Source organism: Salmo salar, chromosome ssa15 (assembly GCF_905237065.1).
Source record: "Salmo salar chromosome ssa15, Ssal_v3.1, whole genome shotgun sequence".
Lineage (NCBI taxonomy): Eukaryota > Metazoa > Chordata > Actinopteri > Salmoniformes > Salmonidae > Salmo > Salmo salar.
Genome location: NC_059456.1, coordinates 84,449,619 through 84,475,544, shown reverse-complemented (window position 1 = coordinate 84,475,544; position 25,926 = coordinate 84,449,619). Strand labels below are relative to the sequence as shown.

Here is a 25,926-nt window from a genome sequence, read left to right as displayed (position 1 = left end):
TTAGTAAGCAAGATCCTGCTGCCAATAAGAGAGCTTACTGTATGCTGGATAAAAGGACATTAGGATTGCTACTGTGTGGAAGCACATGTTTTCATCATGTCATTTGTTGTTTTCTGCTTATAGTATTTACGAAGTGAACCTTAAGAGGTATTGCATACTGCACAGAGGCCACACACAGTGGTGTAGTGTAATTTGTTAAATGAGGGAGCGCAAGAAATATTATAAATGACATAATTCCTCAATCAAAGTTTGTACCAACAGATGTAGCCTATTACATATCATTGTAGAATTGGCCTACAGTATGCATACAATTCATCCTCCCAATTGCAACGTCTGCCAATGCCAACACATATTGTCTCAGTATTTCTTTATATTTTGAATACCCTCAAACAACAAGTTAGGCATAACTAATTTCTAAATAGGCAATCATCACTGTCAATCGTAAATTATTATTCTTCATATTTTACTGGTGAAATGTCCAAACCGCTTGCCAATCATTTTACTGTTTCATGGGAATATGCATTTAGATATTATTGAATTACTGTTTCATGGGAATATGCATTTAGATATTATTGAATTACTGTTTCATGGGTGAATTAAAGCAGATGGTGTTAAAAAAACTATTAGCCTTTCTAATGTAATTTTTTACAGGCCTACTATGCTACAGTATACTGTATACTATTATATTTGGCCATATAAAATATTAATTCATTATTATGTGATGTTGCGAGACATTGATTCAGCTTTGATCTAACTTTACTAAACAAGCACTATTAGGCGTAGGCAACAGATCTTGATGAGGGTTATTTTAAGTGATATGAGCACTCTTTGAATCATGGTGCTGAAAGGACAGCACCGTAACGAAGTGGTCACATACAGTGAGGGGAAAAAGTATTTGATCCCCTGCTGATTTTGTACGTTTGCCCACTGATAAAGAAATGATCAGTCTATAATTTTAATGGTAGGTTTATTTGAACAGTGAGAGACAGAATAACAACAAAAAAATCCAGAAAAACGCATGTAAAAAATGTTATAAAATGATTTGCATTTTAATGAGGGAAATAAGTATTTGACTTCTCTGCAAAACATGACTTAGTACTTGGTGGCAAAACCCTTGTTGGCAATCACAGAGGTCAGACGTTTCTTGTAGTTGGCCACCAGGTTTGCACACATCTCAGGAGGGATTTTGTCCCACTCCTCTTTGCAGATCTTCTCTAAGTCATTAAGGTTTCGAGGCTGATTGGCAACTCGAACCTTCAGCTCCCTCCACAGATTTTCTATGGGATTAAGGTCTGGAGACTGGCTAGGCCACTCCAGGACCTTAATGTGCTTCTTCTTGAGCCACTCCTTTGTTGCCTTGGCCGTGTGTTTTGGGTCCTTGTCATGCTGGAATACCCATCCACGACCCATTTTCAATGCCCTGGCTGAGGGAAGGAGGTTCTCACCTAAGATTTGACGGTACATGGCCCCGTCAATTTGATGCTGTGAAGTTGTCCTGTCCCCTTAGCAGAAAAACACCCCCAAAGCATAATGTTTCCACCTCCATGTTTGACGGTGGAGATGGTGTTCTTGGGGTCATAGGCAGCATTCCTCCTCCTCCAAACACGGCGAGTTGAGTTGATGCCAAAGAGCTCCATTTTGGTCTCATCTGACCACAACACTTTCAACCAGTTGTCCTCTGAATCATTCAGATGTTCATTGGCAAACTTCAGACGGGTATGTATATGTGCTTTCTTCAGCAGGGGGACCTTGCGGGCGCTGCAGGATTTCAGTCCTTCACGGCGTAGTGTGTTACCTATTGTTTTCTTGGTGACTATGGTCCCAGCTGCCTTGAGATCATTGACAAGATCCTCCTGTGTAGTTCTGGGCTGATTCCTCACCGTTCTCATGATCATTGCAACTCCACGAGGTGAGATCTTGCATGGAGCCCCAGGCCGAGGGAGATTGACAGTTCTTTTGTGTTTCTTCCATTTGCGAATAATCGCACCAACTGTTGTCACCTTCTCACCAAGCTGCTTGGCGATGGTCTTGTAGCCCATTCCAGCCTTGTGTAGGTCTACAATCTTGTCCCTGACATCCTTGGAGAGCTCTTTCGTCTTGGCCATGGTGGAGAGTTTGGAATCTGATTGATTGCTTCTGTGGACAGGTATCTTTTATACAGGTAACAAGCTGAGATTAGGAGCACTCCCTTTAAGAGTGTGCTCCTAATCTCAGCTCGTTACCTGTATAAAAGACACCTGGGAGCCAGAAATCGTTCTGATTGAGAGGGGTCAAATAATTATTTCCCTCATTAAAATGCAAATCAATTTATAACATTTTTGACATGCGTTTTTCTGGATTTTTTTGTTGTTATTCTGTCTCACTGTTCAAATAAACCTACCTTTTAAAATTATAGACTGATCATTTTTTTGTCAGTGGGCAAACGTACAAAATCCGCAGGGGATCAAATACTTTTTTCCCTCACTGTATCATTCTGGGTTCCACTACACAAGTGGGGGTCTGTGGAGTTTTATCATCCTAGATCTCATTGGTGTGATGATAAGGTTCATGTACTGGTTCAGTTTTTCTGTATACACAATAGAGCTGGTACGTTTCTGTAAGCTAAGCACTCGGACAGTAGGGCGAGTTCAAGTGTGCTGTACATGAGCCCCATAATGAACTGTTTTGAGGACAGCTGTTTAGCAACCCCTGGTAGAGTTTTCTGTCTGTGGATATTCTTGTTACATTGAATTTGTGGTGTATCAAAGTGGTATACATATTTATTTTGTTTGTCATTCTATAATTTTCATGGAATTTTTGTAGTAATTAAATCTAATGAGTGCCACTCCCCCTTGCTACTGCAGCACTACATCAAGTATTTACGATAACTAAATACTGTACAATCTGTTGGAAAGATGGAGAAATCATGAATAATAACTAATCAAAGCAAATAAAGCCATGTACTATTGTACGTTAATCGACGGATACATTAGTGCCACAACGCCGTAAACTGTAGTAGCTGAAATATAAAGCGTGTGAGTGAAACCATTAGCTGCCATAATCAACAATTATCTAGTCAAGCATGTAAGTAACAACATTGATGATATAACTAATCTGTCATGAACATTATGCATGAGAACACAACTGGGTTGTATCTGTACTTGTACTTATACACTGGCCTTTTTAGATGATGGATCAACTGTATGTATTAGTTGACAGGCCTAGTTTCCAAAGCTTTGGAAAGCGAACTGCAACAGGGCCTAGTAAGCCATCCGTCAGCAGCCCTGATTTCATCTGTAAGCAGTCTTTAATTCCCATGGGGAAATTGACATGGACTCTCTATTTATCCCAGGCACATGGGAAGCAGTTACGGTGCAGCGAGTGACAGAACATGTTATTGTGCACATATTAGTCTCCCCAGTCCCACCCCCTCTAAAACCGGATCTGGGCAGGTACGCAGTCCCACACACCATATCACATGTGCAGTGTCCCAAAACATTTTGATTACACAAATTAGTAAATACATAATTTTCACACCATAGTTCACTGAAATAAACCATACCATTCAAACAGGCACTTTTTCCTCTGATACTGAACAACAACAAATCTATTCTAGACTTCCAGTGGTATCTGGATAGTACAATTAAATGTATCATTGCCAATTTTGACTGTAGCTGCATTTTTGTTTGAACTTGTCATTAGTACTCTGCAAAAAAACGTCTTATCTTAACACAGGGGTATTTTACCGACTACTCTGTTCCCTGGACTTAACAATACATGACAGCAGGCTCTGGGGCAACCATAAATTAGAATTAAGAACGACTAAATTACATTTTCTTACTTGGGCTAAATGATTTATACGTAGAGAACAGCAGGGCTGAAGGCTCTCAGCGTTGTGAGATGAATTGTACTGTAGGTGTTGTGTATTGATATTGTAGTTTTGTCCCTTTAGGGCACCTGTAACCCCCCCCCCCCCTTTACCTAAATTGAAACGCTTGGAATGTTCTTCCTGTGAAACGCATTAAACAATGTCCACGTTAATTTCTACTCCCGTCTCATGTCCTATCCTTATATGAGTTGTATAAGTAATACAGTGTGCTATACAACAAAACTGACGATGAGGAAGAAACGTTCTCACGTTTTTACTCATCATCTTTGGCAGAAAGTCTGAGTTAAATTCGTTATTTTTTTTTTTTCGCTGTAGAAAGACGCAAACAAAACGTGGAGCTAGCCAGTCGAGTGATGCTAGCTAGCTTTTGATGTCATGGCAACGAGAGCCTCGAGGGATGAGTTTAGCTGCGGGAGAAAGTGAAGTCAGCGTGAGTTAAAAGAAAGGGAAAAAAGGGGTCTGGGTGTAAGGGACCGTCTGAAAAGTGTGAGAAAGAAAAATAAACCGAAAATGTCTGCATTGATTGGAAATATAGGAACATTTGATGAATCTGTGGAACAATGGAGTTCTTACACAGAATGTTTTGAGTACTTTGTGTTGGCAAATGGAATTAAAGCAGAAGTCGTTGTGCCAACATTTTTGACTGTTATGGGAGGAAAAACATTCAATCTACTGCGCAGCCTAGTAATGCCTGAAAACCTGGTGATAAATATGATGAAATTGTGGCTACCTTAAAAGGACATTATTCTCCCAAACCACTGATAATCGCAGAGAGATTCCGGTTTCATAAGAGAAATCAAGAGGAGGGGGAATCAATCTCACAGTTTGTGGCTGTATTGAAACAGTTATCTGAACACTGTGAATTTGGCCGATCAATGAGTGACACTATACGTGATAGGTTAGTGTGTGGCATGCACAGCGAGGCAATTCAGAAACGCCTTTTGACTGAGAGTAACTTAAAATTGCAGAGAGCAATAGAAGTGAGTACATCAATGGAAATGGCAAATAAAGACGCACAACAGCTAAGTGCATCTACCAAAGTGCATAAGGTGTCTACGTGGTTAAAAACCAAGGCAGGAGGTGGCAAGCCATGCTATCGCTGTGAGAAACCAGGTCACCAAGCAGAGGAGTGTTGGTGCAAAGACTTAGACTGCAGAAGTTATGGAAAAAATGGTCACATCGAACTTGCATGTAAAAACAAAAAGACACAATCAAACAAAAGTACTGAACAAAGGAAAAGCGACTTCAGGAAGTACAAAAAGAAAGTGCATAAAATGGAGCACACAGAGGATGAACAAAGTGACACCCTGTCTGAAGGGGAAGAGTCTTTGCATGTTATGTCAATTTCAGACAATGGATACGGCTACTGGGTGACACCGCTACTGGATGGAAACGCAGTACGGATGCAAGTGGACACTGGAGCAGCCATATCTTTGCTGTCTGAGGCTGTATACAAGGAGAAACTACATCACCTCACACTACAGCCCACAAAGATGATGCTGAAAACATACACCAGTGAGATTGTTCCAGTGAGAGGAAGCGTGATTGTTACAGTGGAGCTCAACAAACAGAAGGTAAAGCCACCACTCTACATTGTGAAAGGCAACCATCCAGCATTGCTAGGACGCACATGGCTGGAAAAGATCAAACTAAACTGGCAGGAAATTCACATGGTTGCAAAAGAGGACACAAACCTACAAGGGATATTGAGGAAACACGCGGATGTGTTCAAAGGAGACCTTGGCAGTATGAAGGACATAAAAGTTAAACTGACTGTGAAACCAGACAGCAAGCCAAAATGCTTCAAAGCTAGACCTGTCCCATACGCCATAAAACCAAATTGAAATTGAGCTAAACAGACTAGTCGAGAGTGGAGTATTGGATCCAGTGAATGTTAGTGAATGGGCTACACCCGTTGTTCCAGTCATAAAAAAAGATGGATCACTCAGACTCTGTGGTGATTTCAAAGTCACCATTAACCCAGTCTTGACTGCTGAAAATATCCATTACCCCTCATTGACGACCTCTTTTCTGGTTTAGCTGGAGGACAAAAATTCAGTACGATAGACTTATGTCAGGCCTATCTACAGATGCATGTGGACCAAGAGTCACAAGAACTGTTGACCATAGTGACTCACAAAGGACTGTACAGGTACCGGAGGCTTCCTTTTGGAATCACCTCAGCTCCGCCTTGTTTCAGAGAGCTATGGACCAGATACTGAGCGGGCTCACTGGGGTCCAATGTTACCTCGATGATCTACTCATCACCGGCAAAGACGAGCAGGAGCACCTGAGAAACCTGAATGCTACACTACAGAGATTGGAGGAGTACGGTCTGAGGGTCCAGAAGGACAAATGCTCTGTTGAGTACCAGGGCCACGTCATCGACAGTTCGGGGCTCCACAAGGCGCCATCGAAGGTGAAGGCCGTTGTGGAAGCTCCATCCCCACAGAACGTGAGTCAGCTGAGATCATTCTTAGGACTACTGACATACTACGCAAAGTTTGCCAAACCTAGCTAACATGTTAAAGCCACTGCATTAACTTTTGAACAAAACCAAACAGTGGAAGTGGACAGACAGATGTGAGGAGGCATTCAAGAAAGGGAAAACAGCATTAGCTCAATCAGAGGCCCTAACCCACTTCAACCCCAACTTGCCATTACAGTTGGCATGTGATGCATCGCCTTATGGCGTTGGTGCAGTTGTCTCACACATCATGCCATCAGTTGAAGAAAGGCCAATTGCTTTCGCATCACGGACCTTAAGTAAAGCCAAGAGAAATTATGCACAGATAGAGCGTGAAGCACTCGCCATTGTGTTTGGAGTTAAGAAATTTCATCAGTTTCTGTTGGGTCGATGATTCACACTGCTGACGGACCATAGACCCCTCACCTCCATCTTTGGTCCCCACACCGGCATTCCGTCGTTTGCAGCCAGCCGCATGCAGCGATGGGCGTTATTGTTATCTGCTCACCACTACGATATCAAGTACAGAAGGTCTGAGCAGCACTGCAGCTACTTTTGTTGGCCAGGTCTGGACGCAGCTATCAAAGACAAGGTCAAGTCATGTTCTGCATGTCAACAGATGAGGAACATGCCTCAGCTAGCGCCACTACACCCATGGGACTTCCCAGAGGAGCCTTGGCAGCGAGTTCACATAGACTATGCAGGCCCACTGGAGGATCGTATGTTCTTAGTCGTAGTTGACGCACACAGCAAATGGCCTGAGGTCACAGTGATGAAGAGCACCTCAGCGGAGAGAACCATCGAAGAGCTATGGTCAATCTACAGTCGCTTCGGCTTGCCAACGCAACTCGTTAGTGATAATGGCCCCCAACTGGTGTCTGAAGAGTTCCGGTCATTCATGGAAGCAAATGGAATTCAGCACATCAAGTCAGCGCCGTATCACCCTGCAACGAACGGCCTCGCTGAAAGGTTTGTCCAAACGATGAAGCAAGCTTTAAAATCATCACAAGGAAACGGCTCCCTCAATAGGCGTCTAAACACCTTCCTCTTAACCTACAGAAACACTCCCCATGCTACAACCAAAGTGGCACCCGCATCAGCCATAATGAAAAGACAGCTTCGCACGCGACTCGACCTCCTGAGATCTCCAAAGACGAAACAGGTTGTACAGACACAACAGAGATCACAGGTGGAGAGACGGAGCAAAGCAAAAGACAGAAGCTTCATAGCTGGAGAGAGAGTTCTTGCTCGGAACTACTGCAAAGATCCAAAGTGGATACCAGCCACAGTGGTTGCACAAACAGGGCCTGTGTCCTACACAGTTCATACACCGGAAAACATCATCTGGAGGAGACACGTGGATCAACTGTTGCCAGGAACCAATCTCAGAGATGACTCATGTCAAGTGACAAACCAAGATCAGCTACTGGAGACCTACCATGACTACGAGCTATCACCTGAACATCCACTGCAGCAACCTACAAATGTGGAAAGTGCTCCAGACTCACCTGAACCAGCCAGAGTGCCTACTCAGGGTACTGTTGCACCCCAGTCTGGGCATACACCATCACCACTCAGACTCAGAGATAATGTGACTGTAGACTCACCTGTACGTCGTCATTATCCTGCAAGAGAAAGACGACCCCCTGACAGGTTGACTATTTAGTTCAGACTAACCTCCGACATTGGGGCAGAATACACCCCAGGGTTAAGTCTGGGGACTGAGGCAGTCTACCCTTTATCCCTAGTTTAGAAAAGGTTATTCTGAAAAAGTTCATTTATTTGCATTAAGAGAACTTATATTAAAAAGAAAACAATAGGCAAAACAGTGAATTTTTACTTTTTCCTTATGAGTCATCAAAGGTAAAGGGGGAGGAATATGTTGTGTATTGATATTCTAGTTTTGTCCCTTTAGGGCACCTGTAAACCCCCCCCCCCTTTACCTAAATTGAAATGCTTGGAATGTTCTTCCTGTGAAACGCATTAAACAATGCCCACGTTAATTTCTACTCCCGTCTCATGCCCTGTCCTTATATTAGTTGTATAAGTAATACAGTGTGCTATACAACAGCAGGGTTATGAAATTACTCACCTGAGCCCTGGGAGTCTTGATTCACCCCCCAAGGAAAGCACTCAGAGCACAGCTTTACTTTAAAATGAAAAAAAGGCAAAAACCCTATACTTTCAAGTATAACGAAATCAGTGGTGGAAAAAGTACCCAATTGTCATACTTGAGTAAAAGTGTAGATACCTTAATTGAAAGTTACTCAAGTAAAAGTGAAAGTCACCTAGTAAAATATTACTTGAGTAAAAGTCTAAAAGTATTTGGTTTTAAATATATTTAAGTATCAAAAGTACATTTAGTTGCTAGAATATACTTAAGTATCAAAAGTAAAAGTATAAATCATTTAAAAGTACTTATATTAAGCAAAGTGGACGGCATCATATTCTTGTTTTTAAAATGTACGGACAGCCAGGGGCACACACCAACAGTGTCACGACTTCCGCCGAAGTCGGCTCCTCTCCTTGTTCGGTCGACGTCACCGGTCTTCTAGCCATCGCCGCTCACTGTTCATTGTTCCATTTGTTTTGTTTTGTCTTGTTTCCCCGCACACCTGGTTTACATTCCCTAATCACACTACATATATATTCCCTCTGTTCCCCCCCATGTCTTTGTGTGGAATCGTTTTTGTTACATGTTTCGTGTTACGCGCCAGGCTGGTGTTTCCCCATGTACCATGTTGTACCCGAGTGTGTTTAATTGTTTTACTTATGCATTATTGTGATTCTTGTCGCGCTTTGCACTTTTGCCTATTGGCTGGAGGTTTTTGACGCAGTTGCGTCCGTCTGTTGTTACTTCTGCCAATTAAAGTGTGCGCCTGATCACAGCTCTCCTGCACCTGACTTCTTACCAGTAGCGCACAACCTGACAAACACTCAGACATTATTTACCAAAGATGCATTTGTGTTTAGTGAGTCCGCCCGAACATAGGCAGTAGGGATGACCACGTGTTCTCTTGATAAGTGCTTGAATTTCACAATTTTGCTGTTCTGCTAAGCATTCAAAATGTAACGAGTACTTTGGATTGTCAGGGAAAAGTAAAAACTATGATATTTTCTTTAGGAATGTAGTGAAGTGAAAGTTGTCAAAAATATACATAGTAAAGTACAGATACCCAAAAATATACTTAAGAAGTCCTGTAAAGTCTTTTTACTTAAGTACTTTACACCACTGAAAAAAATTTGCTGCTTCCATTTGTAGGCCAATCCACTTGGTTGATATGACTGTCTGAGAGCTGTTGGACATTAGGTTCCAGTTACTTTCAAAGTTGTGCTCACTGTAGCTCTTGACAGGGCTGGTAAAGGACTTGTATAGTGTCAGCAACTGGGGGCAAGGCTCAGTGGCCTTGACCAACCTCATCGTGGCTTATGTTTGGACTGGTCCTTCTGCAAATACAATGGAATGCTATTCTCCCAGCTAGATTTGGGCAACGATTCAATATGAATTTTGCCCAAATGAAAAGCATTTTACTATTGATCTTGACCAGGTGATTTGATAGGAAATCACTTTTAATGCTTTGTTCTAGCTGTCAAGGTCTGCATCCCTCCTAATTACATACTCAATACCACAACCAGCAGTGTTTTATTATGATGAGTCTGGGCCTTGTCTGCTGGTGACTGACTACTACCTGGGTTTAACCAGAATTAGGTTAAAACTGATTCATATACTGTCTGAGATATAAAATTCCTGACGGATCCTCAAGCCTGTCAGTGTCAGGTATGAGTGAAAGAAATCTATCTTCAACACAAGGACCTTTGAAAATGTAACCACTTAGTTTATGTACCTGGCATGAGTTGCAGGAATGCTCTATTACGCTTTCAATCAACTTCTTCAATAAATATGTTGCCACAAGGTGCAATATCAACTTTTTTGTAATGAAAGGCCATTCATACAGTATTGCTTAATGAACTAAGTTGTAATTTGAAGAGAGAGAACTAGGAATTTAAAGATGCCTCTCTTGCAATTTACCTAAATGTGAAAATCCCTCAGGTCACAATGACAGTGAAGAACATAGAGCTCGCCAGCTTGAGTCCTAAAACCCTGAAATTAGCTATCTCTGGTTCGTCCGGCCATTCCTGAGGGGGGAATTAATAGGGAAATAATAGGGTTTGGGATAAACGCCGAAAATAAGACCTGTGGTAAACACAGGCTTAGGAGATCTTATACGTTTTGTTCTATGAGATAATATCAGTCAGTTAACATGACCTTTATGAATTTTGAAGCCTTTATGTGCTTTATGTGCTTATTTTGATTACATTAATGCTTCATAATTTACAAAAAGTGGCGTTATCTGATTAAGATTATCTCAGAGAACAAAACGTATAAGATCTCCAAAGCCTGTGTTTACCACAGACCTTGTTTTCTATGATTATCCAAAACCCCTACTAAAAACCCATTCATTTCCCCATAGGCGTTGTCCAATGAACCATGGCAGAGTTAGTGCCTTCAAAAAGATGCCATTACTATTGCTCTCTATTATACCTGTGTTTATAAGAAAAATGTAATTTCAAAATAGGATACTACATAAGAATGAAAATTCCATGCCCTCAGTTGACGAGCTCAGCAGTGACGGAACTAGATATTCCTATATCAGAAGCCGATATCAGAATATGTTTAAAAAATAAAAGTCTCAGTTCTGAAGGGTTCATTAATGAATTCTTAACAACCTTCCCAGACCACGTCACTCCAATATTAGTGGAAGTGTTTTCAAGTGTACTATAAACAAGGAGAGCTACCTTATACTTGGAGAGAATCTCTGATCAGTCTTATACATAAAGAAAATGCTACTGACTGTAATTCATATAGACCTCGCTCTGTTCCAAAACCATTACAAACGTCTTGCTTCCGTCTTGTTAAAGCGACTAAGAAAGGTCATAACTTCAATACATTTTTATAGAAAGTTAGCAAAAATAGATAAGATCTTGCTACCATGGAAAGGAAAATACCTGTCTACTTGTGGAAAAATCACCCTGATTAACTCTTTAGTCATATCACAGTTTACCTATTTGCTTATGGTTTTGCCTACACCTAGTGACCTGCTTTTTAAATTATATGAACAAAAAATATTCAATTTTATTTGGAATGGCAAGCCAGAGAAAATGAAAAGGGCCTATTTATATAACAAATATGAATTCGGAGAGCAGAAATTATTACATATTAAAGCATTGGACCTCTCACTAAAGGCATCAGTCATACAAAAGTTATACTTAAATCCAAACTGGTTCTCTAGTAAATTGGTAGGAATGTCTCATCCTATGTTCAAGAATGGCCTTTTTCCCTTATTCAGATTACACCTGCTCACTTTCGGTTGTTTGATAAGGAAATAATCTCCAAAATGTCGTAATTCTTTAAACAAGCCTTAGAAAGTTGGTTGCAATTTCAGTTTAATCCACCGGAAAAGACAACAAATAATACAACAAATATTGCGGTTAAACTCAAATATACAATTTTTTTTTTTTAAATGTCTTCTTCCAAGAATGCTTTTTAAAAAGGTATATATTTAGTGAATGATATCATAAATAGGACTGGTGGTGTTATGTCACACATGCAGCTAACACGGACATATGGAAATGTCTGCTCTACCCAAAATTACAACCAACTAATTGCAGCTTTACCACAAAAATGGAAGAGACAAGTAGAAGGGGGAAAAAAGGAAGGAACTTGTATGTCGGCCCTGTATTAATGAACATAAATGGTTCAGTTAGAATCTGAACTTTGGGAGAACATAAAAAAGGAAACTTAGGAAGTGATCTGTAGGAATGCTCATAACATTACACACTCAAACAAAGGGAAAGAGTATCAATGGAAAGTCATTAGTAGGTACGGTCTAACTCCAGATAAAATGGTGAAGATAAGACCAGAAACAACCAGCAAATGCTGGAGAAAATGTGGGGAATTGTTTACAAACTACCTATATATTTTTTGGTCTTATCCTGGAATATGTTTTTGACTTGGAAAAAATGTATTTAAATGTTTCCTGTCAAAGAACCCAAAGAGTGCCATACTTGGAGTAATCCCTGAACTGTTTCAAAATGCCTATCTATTAAATATACAGTACTTGTATACTTGTCTGCAGCAAATACATTTATTAGGACACATTGGTTAAATAAGGCCATTCCTACTATGGAAGAATGACCTTGTAGAGTGAAAGAAATGTATTTAATGGAAAAGATAACCCATAAAATAAAACTGTATGTAAAAAATAATGTGAACCACTCCTTGTAAATAATAGTGTAGACATAAGACGTATTAGTCTCAAAGCAACCAAACATATGATACATTTGATGACTTAATTTTGCATTTTCTTTCATTTTTTACAATTATTTTTGAACTATTTCCTTTGATTTTTTTGCTTAATTGTATAGTTATCTGGTTTGTTGTATACTTGTTTATATCTCAGAAGACCAGAACCTAAATAATAATCACCATATTTACTTCATAAACATGAATTATGCTAGTTGACCACACATAGTAGTGGTTGGGAAAGGGTATAGAGACAGGACACGCAGCGACCCCGCTGCTGTCAGAGATCACACAGACTGACTCAGGGTAGTTTGGTGAATGGGTAGGGGAGCTGGACAATAATAATGATGATGCTGCTAATGATGTTTCCACTACCTATATGATGATTTGCTGTACTGTAAACCTACTCTTGAAAACCTTAAAAATGTAAGTGATTAAAGATTAAAAGATTGAGAATTCCAATAGTTCACCAAGGACACATTTTAATAGACTTTCAAAGATTTAGATGTTTCCATTAACTAGATATGACTAATAGACAACTGCAATTGAAAACACTCTGCCAGCTACCATGATTGAGTACAGGTCAAAACTAAACTTCTCAAGTAATTTCTTCTTTAATGTATATATGTTCCTGTCAAATATCATAAGCCTCTGTCTAAAACAATTGTGTACTGCTTTTATGTAAATATACATCTTAAGGTTGATTGGCATTAGGCTACATATCCTGAAGCCACTCATGCATTTCATGTGTACACTTAAGAGCTGACCAGCACATTACCCAGAATCCTCTCTGCTCTACCTGGAGCCTCGAGCAACTGGAGGGCCTATGTATGAATAATGCAAAGCAGGGAGATTCTTGGTGCTTGGTGATGTATGGGAAAAAATGCAAGAGAAAGGGGTCGGCTTTGGCAGAGTAATTTCTACTGATGCCTCCTTTAAAGTCTAATAGTCTGTCTAAAAATGGACTAGGGGAAGAGGGGGCTTTGAGCATTGATTGAGGTTGAGCCTGACCGCTGCTGATTCCATCTGTCAGCACAAAGGTGACAAACATCCTCAACAGCTGTGCAGAGACAGTGTCAGCCAAATTACTCCCACACACAATAATCGGGTTATACTGCCACACAAATGCAATAGCCATTGATTAAAAGCCTGGTAAAGAAAAATATATAGTATTTTTTCTTCTGAGGGGGTTAGGAAAAAAACGATTTAATTGTGGGTGTGTTTAAAATTTGGGATGTAAATCTGAACCATTATGCCAGATACATAGTATTTACAGTAAATTGTATTTTTAGTATTTATATTTACCACTGACCTTATAGCAGTCAGAATAGATATAGAACCCTAATATAGGGCCTATAATAGTCAGGGCAACCAAAGTGCCTACTCAACCCATTGATGAATGGTTTCATTGTTCCATAATGAAATCAATACCAAAACAAGGAGTTCCTCTCACACTGTGTGTGACACCTATAGATGGTTGGATGCAGCTATACAACTATAATGTGTAAAAGTAATGACAAAAGGACTATTTCTCCCACAAGAGAGATCCGCATCAATATTTCAGAACTCATTTAGTGTACCTGAGGCTTCTCGTGGTGAACAGCCCAATGTAATTGTCCAAAAGAGCACTATTATACAGCTGCATATCAATGTGGGAGGCAGGTTATTTCGAGTTCTAGGGCCAACTGAAACTTTTTATGATTGACATGTGGAGCAACAAGGAGGGCAGTGGAGGAAGACAGGGCAGAGTGATAGCAGGGAGATTTATTATGCAAATATTATCTCTGAGGGCAGTGTCCCTTTGGCATGACAGGAATGTCAAGAATGAGAGTGATGATTAGAAAACTTCCCTTCAACAGAGACGTTACTAAGCAAAATATCCAAAGGACTTTTGGATATTATTACTGTCTGTCACACATAGTCAATTTCACATTCTCTCCCAAATTCTCAGAAATGTTTTGCTTCATTTTGTAGTGCCAGGTGCTTTGTAGTGCAGGTGGTTTTAAAATGAGAGATAATTTCCACCTGCTTGGAATAATAATTCTCAAACACTATTCCAAATTCCGGCTTTGAGGATTAGGCCTAAAATGGTTAATAAGTCAATATTAGCATGAAATTGCCTAATTAGTCAGTAAATCATTGTACATTAGCATCTAGTAAAAGTATAATTGTATGTATTTCTTACTACCCTGTAGTAGTAGCACAAAAAGAAAGAAGGATCCCAAAATCATAAACTGTACTTCATGGGGTAGAATTCCAATAGGTCATTGAAGAGAGGAGTGAATGAACCTCTCCTCCTCTCCATTTTTAAAACAGCACAAATCCCTTACAGACTGGACAATCATCCATTTTAACAGTCAGAGCAAATTTAACACTGATTATTGCTTCACAGTAGCCTGGTCCCAGATCTGTTTGTGCTTTCCTGCCAACTTGACAATGTCCAATGCCCACAGATGACGCAATCTCAACACTGCCCATTCCCACCTGGACAAAAGGAACACCTATGTGAGAATGCTGTTCATTGACTACAGCTCAGCGTTCAACACCAAAGTGCCAACAAAGCTTGTCACTAAGCTAAGGACCCTGGGACAAACACCTCCCTCTGCAACTGGATCCTGGACTTCCTGACAGTCCGCCCCCAGGCAACAACACATCTTCTATGCTGATCCTTAACACTGGGTCCCTCAGGGGTGTGTGCTTAGTCCCCTCCTGTACTCCCTGTTCACCCACGACTGCGTGGCCAAACACAACTCCAACACCATCATTAAGTTTGCTGACGACACAACAGTGGTAGGCCTGATCACTGACAACGATGAGACAGCCTATAGGAAGATCTGGAAGTGTGGTGCCAGGACAACAACCTCTCCCTCAATGTGAGCAAGACAAAGGAGCTGACCGTGGACTACAGGAAAAGGTGGGCCGAACAGGCCCCCATTAACATCGACAGGGCTGTAGTGGAGCGGGACGAGAGTTTCAAGTTCCTTTGTGTCCACATCACCAACGAACTATCATGGTCCAAACATACCAAGACAGTCATGAAGAAGGCACGACAACACCTTTTCCACCTCAGGAGACTGAAAAGATTTGGCATGGGTCCCCAGATCCTCAAAAAGTTCTACAGCTGCACCATCGAGGGCATCCTGAACGGTTGCATCACCGCCTGGTATGGTAACTGCTCGGCATCTGACCGTAAGGCACTACTGAGAGTAGTGCGTATGACCCAGTATATCACTGGGGCTAAGCTTCCTGCCATCCAGAACCTATATACTAGGCCGTGTCAGAGGAAAGCCCAAAAAATTTACATTGACACCACCCCCCTCTCAATTCGATTTTTTACACTGCTGCTACTCGCTGTCTATTATCTATGCATAGTCACTTCACCCCTACCTACAAATTACCTCGACTAACCTGTACCCCCGCACATTGACTCGGTACCGGTACCCCCTGTATATAGCCTCGTTATTGTTATTTTATTGTTACTTTTTATAATTTTTTACTTTAGTTTATTTGGTAAATAATTTCTTAACTCTTTCTTGAACTGCACTGTTGGTTAAGGCTTTGCAAGTAAGCATTTCATGGTAAGGTCTACACATGTTGTATTCGGCGCATGTAATAAATAAAGTTTGATTTGATTGGATAGGTGTTGGCAAGACAGCACAAACAGATCTGGGACTAGGCTGGTTTAACAGAGCTTTAGTGGGTTAATCTCTATGGGATCGGTGTCCCTATACCGGGACAGTTGTTGCTAACATGCTCTAAAGTGACTAGAATGACGATGCAAGTAATATCCAACTTTCCAAGACATAGACATGTCTTATACACTGCTCAAAAAAATATAAAGGGAACACTTAAACAACACATCCTAGATCTGAATGAAATAAATAATCTTATTAAATACTTTTTTCTTTACATAGTTGAATGTGCTGACAACAAAATCACACAAAAATAATCAATGGAAATCCAATTTATCAACCCATGGAGGTCTGGATTTGGAGTCACACTCAAAATTAAAGTGGAAAACCACACTACAGGCTGATCCAACTTTGATGTAATGTCCTTAAAACAAGTCAAAATGAGGCTCAGTAGTGTGTGTGGCCTCCACGTGCCTGTATGACCTCCCTACAACACCTGGGCATGCTCCTGATGAGGTGGCAGATGGTCTCCTGAGGGATCTCCTCCCAGACCTGGACTAAAACATCCGCCAACTCCTGGACAGTCTGTGGTGCAACGTGGCATTGGTGGATGGAGCGAGACATGATGTCCCAGATATGCTCAATTGGATTCAGGTCTGGGGAACAGGTGGGCCAGTCCATAGCATCAATGCCTTCCTCTTGCAGGAACTGCTGACACACTCCAGCCACATGAGGTCTAGCATTGTCTTGCATTAGGAGGAACCCAGGGCCAACCGCACCAGCATATGGTCTCACAAGGGGTCTGAGGATCTCATCTTGGTACCTAATGGCAGTCAGGCTACCTCTGGCGAGCACATGGAGGGCTGTGCGGCCCCCCAAAGAAATGCCACCCCACACCATGACTGACCCACTGCCAAACCGGTCATGCTGGAGGATGTTGCAGGCAGCAGAACGTTCTCCACGGCGTCTCCAGGCTCTGTCACGTCTGTCACGTGCTCAGTGTGAACCTGCTTTCATCTGTGAAGAACAGTGGCAAATTTGCCAATCTTGGTGTTCTCTGGCAAATGCCAAACGTCCTGCACGGTGTTGCGCTGTAAGCACAACCCCCACCTGTGGACGTCGGGCCCTCATACCACCCTCATGGAGTCTGTTTCTGACCGTTTGAGCAGACACATGCACATTTGTGGCCTGCTGGAGGTCATTTTGCAGGGCTCTGGCAGTGCTCCTCCTGCTCCTCCTTGCACAAAGGCGGAGGTAGTGGTCCTGCTGCTGGGTTGTTGCCCTCCTACGGCCTCCTCCATGTCTCCTGATGTACTGGCTTGTCTCCTGGTAGCGCCTCCATGCTCTGGACACTACGCTGACAGACACAGCAAACCTTCTTGCCACAGCTCACATTGATGTGCCATCCTGGATGAGCTGCACTACCTGAGCCACTTGTGTGGGTTGTAGACTCCGTCTCATGCTACCACTAGAGTGAAAGCACCGCCAGCATTCAAAAGTGACCAAAACATCAGCCAGGAAGCATAGGAACTGAGAAGTGGTCTGTGGTCTCCACCTGCAGAACCACTCCTTTATTGGGGGTGTCTTGCTTATTGCCTATAATTTCCACCTGTTGTCTATTCCATTTGCACAACACCATGTGAAATTTATTGTCAGTCAGTGTTGCTTCCTAAGTGGACAGTTTGATTTCACAGAAGTGTGATTGACTTGGAGTTACATTGTGTTGTTTAAGTGTTCCCTTTATTTTTTTGAGCAGTGTATGTGCAGAAAGCTTAAAATCTTCTTATCTAACTGCACTGTCCAATTTACAGTAGCTATTACAGTGAAAAAATACCATGCTATTGTTTGAAGAGAGTGCACAACAACAAAAAACTTTTATCACTGGACTTGGTTTGATAGATTCACCTCTGAATGTAAATAATGGACTTACATTCAGCAATCTTGCTCTGATTTGTCATCCTGAGGGTCCCAGAGATAAAACGTAGCATAGTTGTGTTTGATAAAAATACCTTTTTATATTCAAATGTAGGAACTGGGTTCTAAAGTTTGAACCCCTGCTGTTTCATATGGTATCAAGAATATGCATATCCTTGCTTCAGGTCCTGAGCTACAGGCAGTTAGATTTGGGTATGTCATTATTAGGCGAAAATTGAAAACAAGGGTATGATCCTTAAGAGGTTTTAATACATGAGGCCAAGGAAATATGATATTGCCTTGGCATTGCTCACCAAAGCCGCTGAACATTCCCAAAACAGTTATTTTCAGAATTATTCAGTAAAATGGCAAAGGTGTCATTTCCAGAGGGCCAAGGAGTCTCTAATAAGACATGAGCATAGAGCAGTTTTTCAACAATAGTGGTCACGGTGGACAAAATGAAACCCCATACAGAGCAGAGAACAGATCACTACATTGACGACAGCCTTGCTTTCCGAGGTCACAAAGCTGAAATTTCATTAGTGCAGTGCACAGGAGCGGTGCGTGGGTAAAATCACTGGGGAAGCCAAGCCAGGAAAAAAAGCCATATTACAACCTATGTGTTGTGATATTTGTTGTCCTAGGCTACCTGGCTAAAATGCTTGCTCTTTAGCCTAACTTCCTTTCATGGGAAAAGATGTGCAAGGCCAGTTAACTTAGTTAACATTAGCCTACATCTAGCTACATATTGAGCTTCCATCCTCTCAAGCCAGCGGCACAATGTATGAATTTATGTTTGGATCCGAATCGTTGGCCAGCACGGAGAACTAAGTAAAACCACAAGTCCAAATCTCAATCTCCATTCATGGCTAATTTAGGAAAGGGATGATTTTTGCTAGCTAGCTATCCACCAGAGAGAAACGACACAACAAGGACGGCTGTTTCGCAGGCTCAGATGCTTTCTCCGGTGAGATACATTCAGCCTCTTGAGAATTGAAGGAATATTATGAAAGCAGAAAGATGTCATTTTTGAGGGGCTGACTGGCTTCCTTTGGCATCCACGAGTACACGGAACTGGCAGTGCAAGTATATCACATTGAAAACGTTATTTTATCCCTGGTCCATCTCTAGCGAATATGCTTTGTAATATGACTCCAGCACCCCTTTATCCATCAGGAATATTTAAACATACACATGACGGGCAGTGAGAAATGGCCATGTACTGTATGAAGTCTCCACGGGGTCTATAGGTGCAGCCAGGTATCATTGCTCAACATGGTAATGTAGAGGGTACTACAGGTTTAGTGTCTTAATTTGATCACTCTTTTGTTGCTGAGAATTTGCAGGAAATGCAGATGAGCTTAGTGATTTACATAAATTCACTGAAAACCCACACTAACAGGTGGTTATAGCAACAGTATTACACTTTTCATGTAGCCTACGTTTGGCCAGCTAATAGCATAACCACAGATCAAGAGACATTATGGACTGCAGGATTATTTTGCTGTAACAAAATAGGTCAAATTAAGATCCTACAACTGTATCTGAACAAGAGGAGGAGGGTCATAAGAATGTATCTTCTTGCCTTGTGAACTATAATGAACCAGGCCGCCAATCAGAAGATGGTTAGAGATAAGGAGCCAAAGGATCCTGTGGTTCAAGTGGTAAAGATATAGTGGCCCATCTAATATCTTTCCATATTTAGCCCATTTCCTTGTTTTTGTACGAAGAAGATTCAAACCAATTACATCTGCCTCTGTGCCTTGGGCAGGCAGGTGTGATGCTAGAGGGTTGCAAGGAAAGATATATGATTAGAGCTGAATCTTGGCCAACAGCTATACCCCACATATACACACCCGCACACAGATGTACTCACACATGCACATCTAGCGCTGAATAATCCTGGAGTTCCTTACCCCCTGTGTACGGATGCACAAGTGAACAGGTGCAGTAATCTGTTATAATTAGATAAAATAAACCCTGAATATGCTACCATACAAGATTATCTGTAATAACAATATACGCTGTGGTGAGTGGTGAGGAAGCTGTTAGATAACCCCTTGAAACATGGAATCTGTTCCTCAACATAAAACATACATGTACACCATGCATTTTTAACCACTGTAAAACGTATGAACCACAGAGCCAACTCTTGGTCATAAAATACAAATTGCATGATTATGACACCATTGAGCACATCATGGGGAACGTTACTCCCATAATGAATAACCTGGAGCCCCTGGTCTGACTATATAAAGCTGGGGAGTCCCCAGACCCTGATCATTCCCTCAGCTGTCACAATGAAGCAATGATACTGAACTACCATCCAGCCTCATACTGTACCAATTCAGTTCTTATTCTCAGTTCATGCATATACAGTTGAATTTGGAAGTTTACATACACTTAGGTTGGAGTCATTAAAACTCATTTTTCAACCAGTCCACAAATTTCTTGTTAACAAACTATAGTTTTGGCAAGTCGGTTAGGACATCTACTGTGTGCATGACACAAGTAATGTTTCCAACAATTGTTTACAGACAGATTATTTCACTTTTAATTCACTGTATCACAATTCCAGTGGATCAGAAGTTTACATACACTAAGTTGACTGTGCCTTTAAACAGCTTGGAAAATTCCAGAAAACTATGTCAGGGCTTTAGACCTTGTGAAGATGCAAGAGGAAACAGGTACAAAAGTATCTATATCCAAAGTAAAACGAGTCCTATATAGACATAACCTGAAAGGCCGCTCAGCAAGGAAGAAGCCGCTGCTCCAAAACCGCCATAAAAAAGCCAGACTACAGTTTGCAACTGCACATGGGGACAAAGATCATACTTTTTGGAGAAAGGTCCTCTGGTCTGATGAAACAAAAATAGAACTGTTTGGCCATAATGACCATCGTTATGTTTGGAGGAAAAAGGGGGAGGCTTGCAAGCCGAAGAACACCATCCCAACCGTGAAGCACGGGGGTGGCAGCATCATGTTGTGGGGGTGCTTTGCTGCAGGTAGGGGCTGGTGCACTTCACAAAATAGATGGCTTCATGAGGAAGGGAAATTATGTGGATATATTGAAGCAACATCTCAAGACATCAGTCAAGAAATTAAAGCTTGGTCGCAAATGGGACTTCCAAATGGACAATGACCCCAAGCATTCTTCCAAAGTAGTGGCAAAATGGCTTAAGAACAACAAAGTCAAGGTATTGGAATGGCCATCACAAAGCCCTGACCACAATCCCATAGAAAATGTGTGGGCAGAACTGAAAAAGCGTGTGCCAGCAAGGTCTACTAACCTGACTCAGTTACACCAGCTCCGTCATGAACTTCTGACTCACTGGGAATGTGATGAAAGAAATAAAACCTGAAATAAATCATTCTCTCTACTATTATTCTGACATTTCTCATTCTTAAAATAAAGTGGTGATCCTAACTGACCTAAGACAGGGAATTTTTACTAGGATTAAATGTCAGGAATTGTGAAAAACTGAGTTTAAATGTATTTGGCTAAGCTATATGTAAACTTCTGACTTCAACTGTATCTGTGTTTGATAAGTAGCATATAATGTGGTATTAAGGCAACATGAGTCAGTGTAAAATAATGCTATTATTCACATTTCTCAAGTGGTGTTAAGTAACTGAAGCAGCCCTCTCAGAGACAGAGTGCTATCAACAGCTGCGTGAGAAACCTGTCAGACTCTGAATTTGTATCCTTAAAAATTCCATTAGAGAGAGAGAGGGTGAGAGAGAGGGAGAGAAAGAGGTTGAGACACAGAGAGTAACCAATGAGTTATATGCTTGCAAATCACCCTGTAGCCCAAACTGTAGCGCATACAATCAAGTGACAAAGCATGCCAAAGAAAGGTTTCTGAAATGGCAATTTGCAAGAAGATTGCAGAGACAAAGTAAGAATGATGGCTTTGATTTAAGGTGGGTCGACGTATAAAGGGCTTTTGTCTCAAATAAGGCATGCAAACAATGCTATAAATGATCTTACAGAGCCTAAGGACAGAGGCTGGGATTCAACCTCACCTGCCATAACAATGTTTACACAGTGACTTTGTTTACAAACGAATGCCCACACACACAGTCCATTATGTATGTTGAAGACATGACACATTGTGCTGCGTCAATATAACGTCAAAGGTCCATAGAGAGAATGAGTAAATTATTTCCAGAATAATCAATTCAAGCACATAAATGTAGCCTAATCAGGATAATAAAGTTGACCAGGTGGGCCTTTCTCCATTTAGCCAGATTTGATAGCTGTTTTATTGCCACCGGGATCAGAGAAAGACTAGCAGACCATCTCCAGATCCAACCGATTTAACGTACTGTATGTGGACACAATATCATGAATTATTCCAGCTCCCTCTTACATCACTTTCGATTATTGCTACCTCACATTGACGTTTGCTCGTGAGTTAACCTTTGAGCCGCATCTTCCCTGTTTTTCACATTTCATTTGTGAATGTTTGCTGTGTCTGTGAGTCTCTCTCTGGTTATATGTGCTTATATTTGCTTCGGGTTCCTTTCAGCAAATAAACTACCAACCAACTGTCCTTTTGTTGATGAAACAGCCACAGCTGTATAGATACATTCTATAAAGCAGTACCACTTTGAGAAGAAGCTGCGTTTCAGGTGGCGAGATAGTTTGCGGCAGCTCTGTGGAAATCCTTATGTACTGTGAACCCTGACCAATATCCTAGAGGGTGTAATGGGATACACTGTGATTGGGAACAGAAATGGGAAAACAACTTGCTCTCTGGTTTTCAGTTGAGCTGTATATAGTCCATATAGGGCCCCTCTAGACTAGGACATAGGTTTGTCCAGTCACAGCAACACAGCACTATACTCCTGTATATAAAAACAAGTTACTCTAATGGAACTACTACAGTACACCAAACTATCTAAATCTAAATTCCACCCACAACCACTGTATGTTAAATTTAGTGGCATACTGTGGCTCTTTTGCGAAAAAAGACATTCAGTTGAAAATAAAAAATATTAACTTGCTGCACCATACATTCCAGCACAGTCATTTTTGGCCATCTTCCAAATTATGTTTTATTTTACCATCTAAGGCAAGTAAGACAAATACACAAGACGCTCTATATCACAGCAGTAGCAGTCTAATAGAGATGTTGGGTTACTATATGTCACAGCAGCAATCTGCTTATCCCTAACGCTGGGCAGAGGAGCTTTCTGATCACCAGTCACCAGACAACACATTATTCAAAGGCCTCAGATCATCAAGAGGCTGATTACTGCCACCCCTCGGTCTAATAATTACCACTCCAAATTAAATTACATACAGTAAACACATTGCTACAAGACACATTGGATTAGAGTCATCAGTGGGGATGTTGGAGGAATCTGAGATGGTTAATAAACAGATGTAAATGATATTTTTTACAAACTGAGTGAACGGCTACAATCAAAATGACTGTGTAGAAATATATAGAAAGTCAAGAATATCATGTGAAAAAGTCAATAATGCTAACATGTATAATGACAAATCATTGTAATCATTGTATAAAAGTAACTGATCTTAAGCAGTTTGACTTGCACAGTGCACTTATATACATGTTCCCTTACTATGCATTTTCCACATTGTGATGTGGGGCAGCCCCTCTCGGTGTACCTTGTCAGGGGGTTAGGCCGTGGAGGGACAGAGTAAAGCCCAGCAGTACAGACTCTGTCTCTGTTTTGCTGATTAATGAGAGGCCACATCCCTCCATCTCTGTGCTGGCCACTCCCTCTATGATGAAAGGGGGCCTCTCTGGAGGCTTTGTACAGGGCTCTAGACATAAGCGGTTGCCTTCAGAAAATATTCACATCCCTTAAAATTGATAAAATGGCTTTTTTTTACTGTGGAATTATGTTTTTTGAATTTTTTACAAATGAATTGAAAATGAAAAGCTGAACTGTCTTTAGTCAATAAGCATTAAACCCCTTTGTTATTGCAAGCCTAAATAAGTTCAAGAGTAGAAATGTGCTTAATTTGCTTAATGTCAAACACATATTCAACCACAAAGACCAGGGCGTTTTTCCAATGCCTCGCAGAGAAGGGCACATATTGATAGATTAAAAAAAGCAGACATAGAATATCTGTTTGAGCATGGTGAAGTTATTAATTACACTTTTGATGGCGTATTAATACACCCTGTCACGTCCTGACCAGTAAAAGAGGTTGTTTGTTATTGTAGTTTGGTCAGGGCGTGGCAGGGCGTGTTTGTTTAGAGTGTTTTGGGGTTTGTTTGGCTATGTTCTTGTTAGTCTATTTCTATGTTAGTTCTAGTATGTCTATTTCTATGTGGTGTTTATTGGGTTGACCTTCAATTGGAAGCAGCTGCTTCTCGTTGCTTCTAATTGAAGGTCCTATTTAAGAGGGGTGTTTTTTCTATGGGATTTGAGAGTAGTTGTTTTGTGTATAACTGTATGCCTTACAGGACTGGTTGTTGTCGTTGTTTTTTGTATACGTGTGTTTTGTTTTGTTTTTCCTTCTTTCTGCCAAATAAAAAGAAGATGAGTATACACATTCCCGCTGCATTTTGGTCTAATCAATACGACACCCGTGACAGAACTACCCACCACAAACGGACCAAGCAGCGGAGGAAGGAGCAGCAGCAGAGCGCTGTGGAGTCATGGACATGGGAAGAGATTCTGGATGGGACAGGACCTTGGCACCAGGCTGGGGAGTATCAGCGCCCTAAGGAGGAGCTGGAGGCAGCCAAGGTGGAGCGGCGCTATTATGAGGCATTATACGCACCGAGAGGCAAGTGCGAGAGGCAGCCCCAAAATTATTATTTTTTTTGGGGGGGGGCACATGGGTAGTTTGGCTGGGCCTAGGGTAAGCCCTAAACCAACTTCCCGTGTTTATTATGGGGAGCGTTTGGCAGTGAGAGCACCGGTGTATGCGGAAGTGCGCACGATCTCGCCCATGCGCACGCACAGTCCGGTGCGAGCGATCCCAGCTCCTCGCAAGTGACGTGCTAGAGTGGGCATCCAGTCGGGCAGGAGTATGCCTGCACAGCACATCTGGCCACCAGTGCGCCTCCTAGGCCCAGGCTACCCTACGCCTGCTGTACGCACGGCAGCCATCAGGCCTCTGCACAGCCCAGTTTGCCCTGTGCCAGCACTCCGCTCGTGCAGGGCTACTGTTACCATCCAGCCAAGACGGGTTGTGCAGGCGGTGCGCTCCAGACCGCCGGTGCCTACTCATGGTCCAGTACGTCCTGTTTCCGCTCCTCGCACTAGCCTTGGGGTGCGTGTCCCCAGTCTGGTACCTCCAGTACCAGCCCCACGCACCAGGCCTCCAGTACGTCAGCCCAGTCCAGTACGTCCTGCTCCTCGCACTAGCCCTGTGGTGCGTATAAATAGTCTGGCATCTCCAAAGCCAGCCCCACGCATCAGGCTTTCAGTGCGCAGTCCCCGTCCAGAGCTTCCGACGACAGTACCCCGTCCAGAGCTTCCGGCGACAGTACCCCGTCCAGAGCTTCCAGCGACAGTACCCCGTCCAGAGCTTCCAGCGACAGTACCCCGTCCAGAGCTTCCGGCGACAGTACCCCGTCCAGAGCTTCCGGCGACAGTTCCCCATCCAGAGCTTCCGGCGACAGTTCCCCGTCCAGAGCTTCCGGCGATGGCCTACAGTCCGGAACCGAGAGAGACGGCCTACAGTCCGGAACCGAGAGAGACGGCCTACAGTCCGGAACCGAGAGAGACGGAAATATTTTTCACATGGTGG

The 25,926-nt window shown here is 42.0% G+C and overlaps 2 protein-coding genes across 2 annotated transcripts in view; one reads left to right on the top strand and one right to left on the bottom strand.

Moving 5' to 3' along the window:
- The window catches only part of LOC106572369 (metabotropic glutamate receptor 4), a 189,921-nt gene that overhangs the window by 155,757 nt on the left and 8,238 nt on the right, over nt 1-25,926 (bottom strand). The window lies entirely within an intron of this gene.
- Nucleotides 6,811-8,001, top strand: LOC123727329 (uncharacterized protein K02A2.6-like). The gene has a single exon (XM_045696174.1). It carries the CDS (start codon nt 6,811-6,813, stop codon nt 7,999-8,001), a length of 1,191 nt encoding a protein of 396 aa, XP_045552130.1.

Coding starts and splice junctions, on each gene's coding strand:
- LOC123727329 (XM_045696174.1), top strand. CDS start 6,811: ATGCAGCGATGGGCGTTATTGTTATCTGCTCACCACTACGATATCAAG.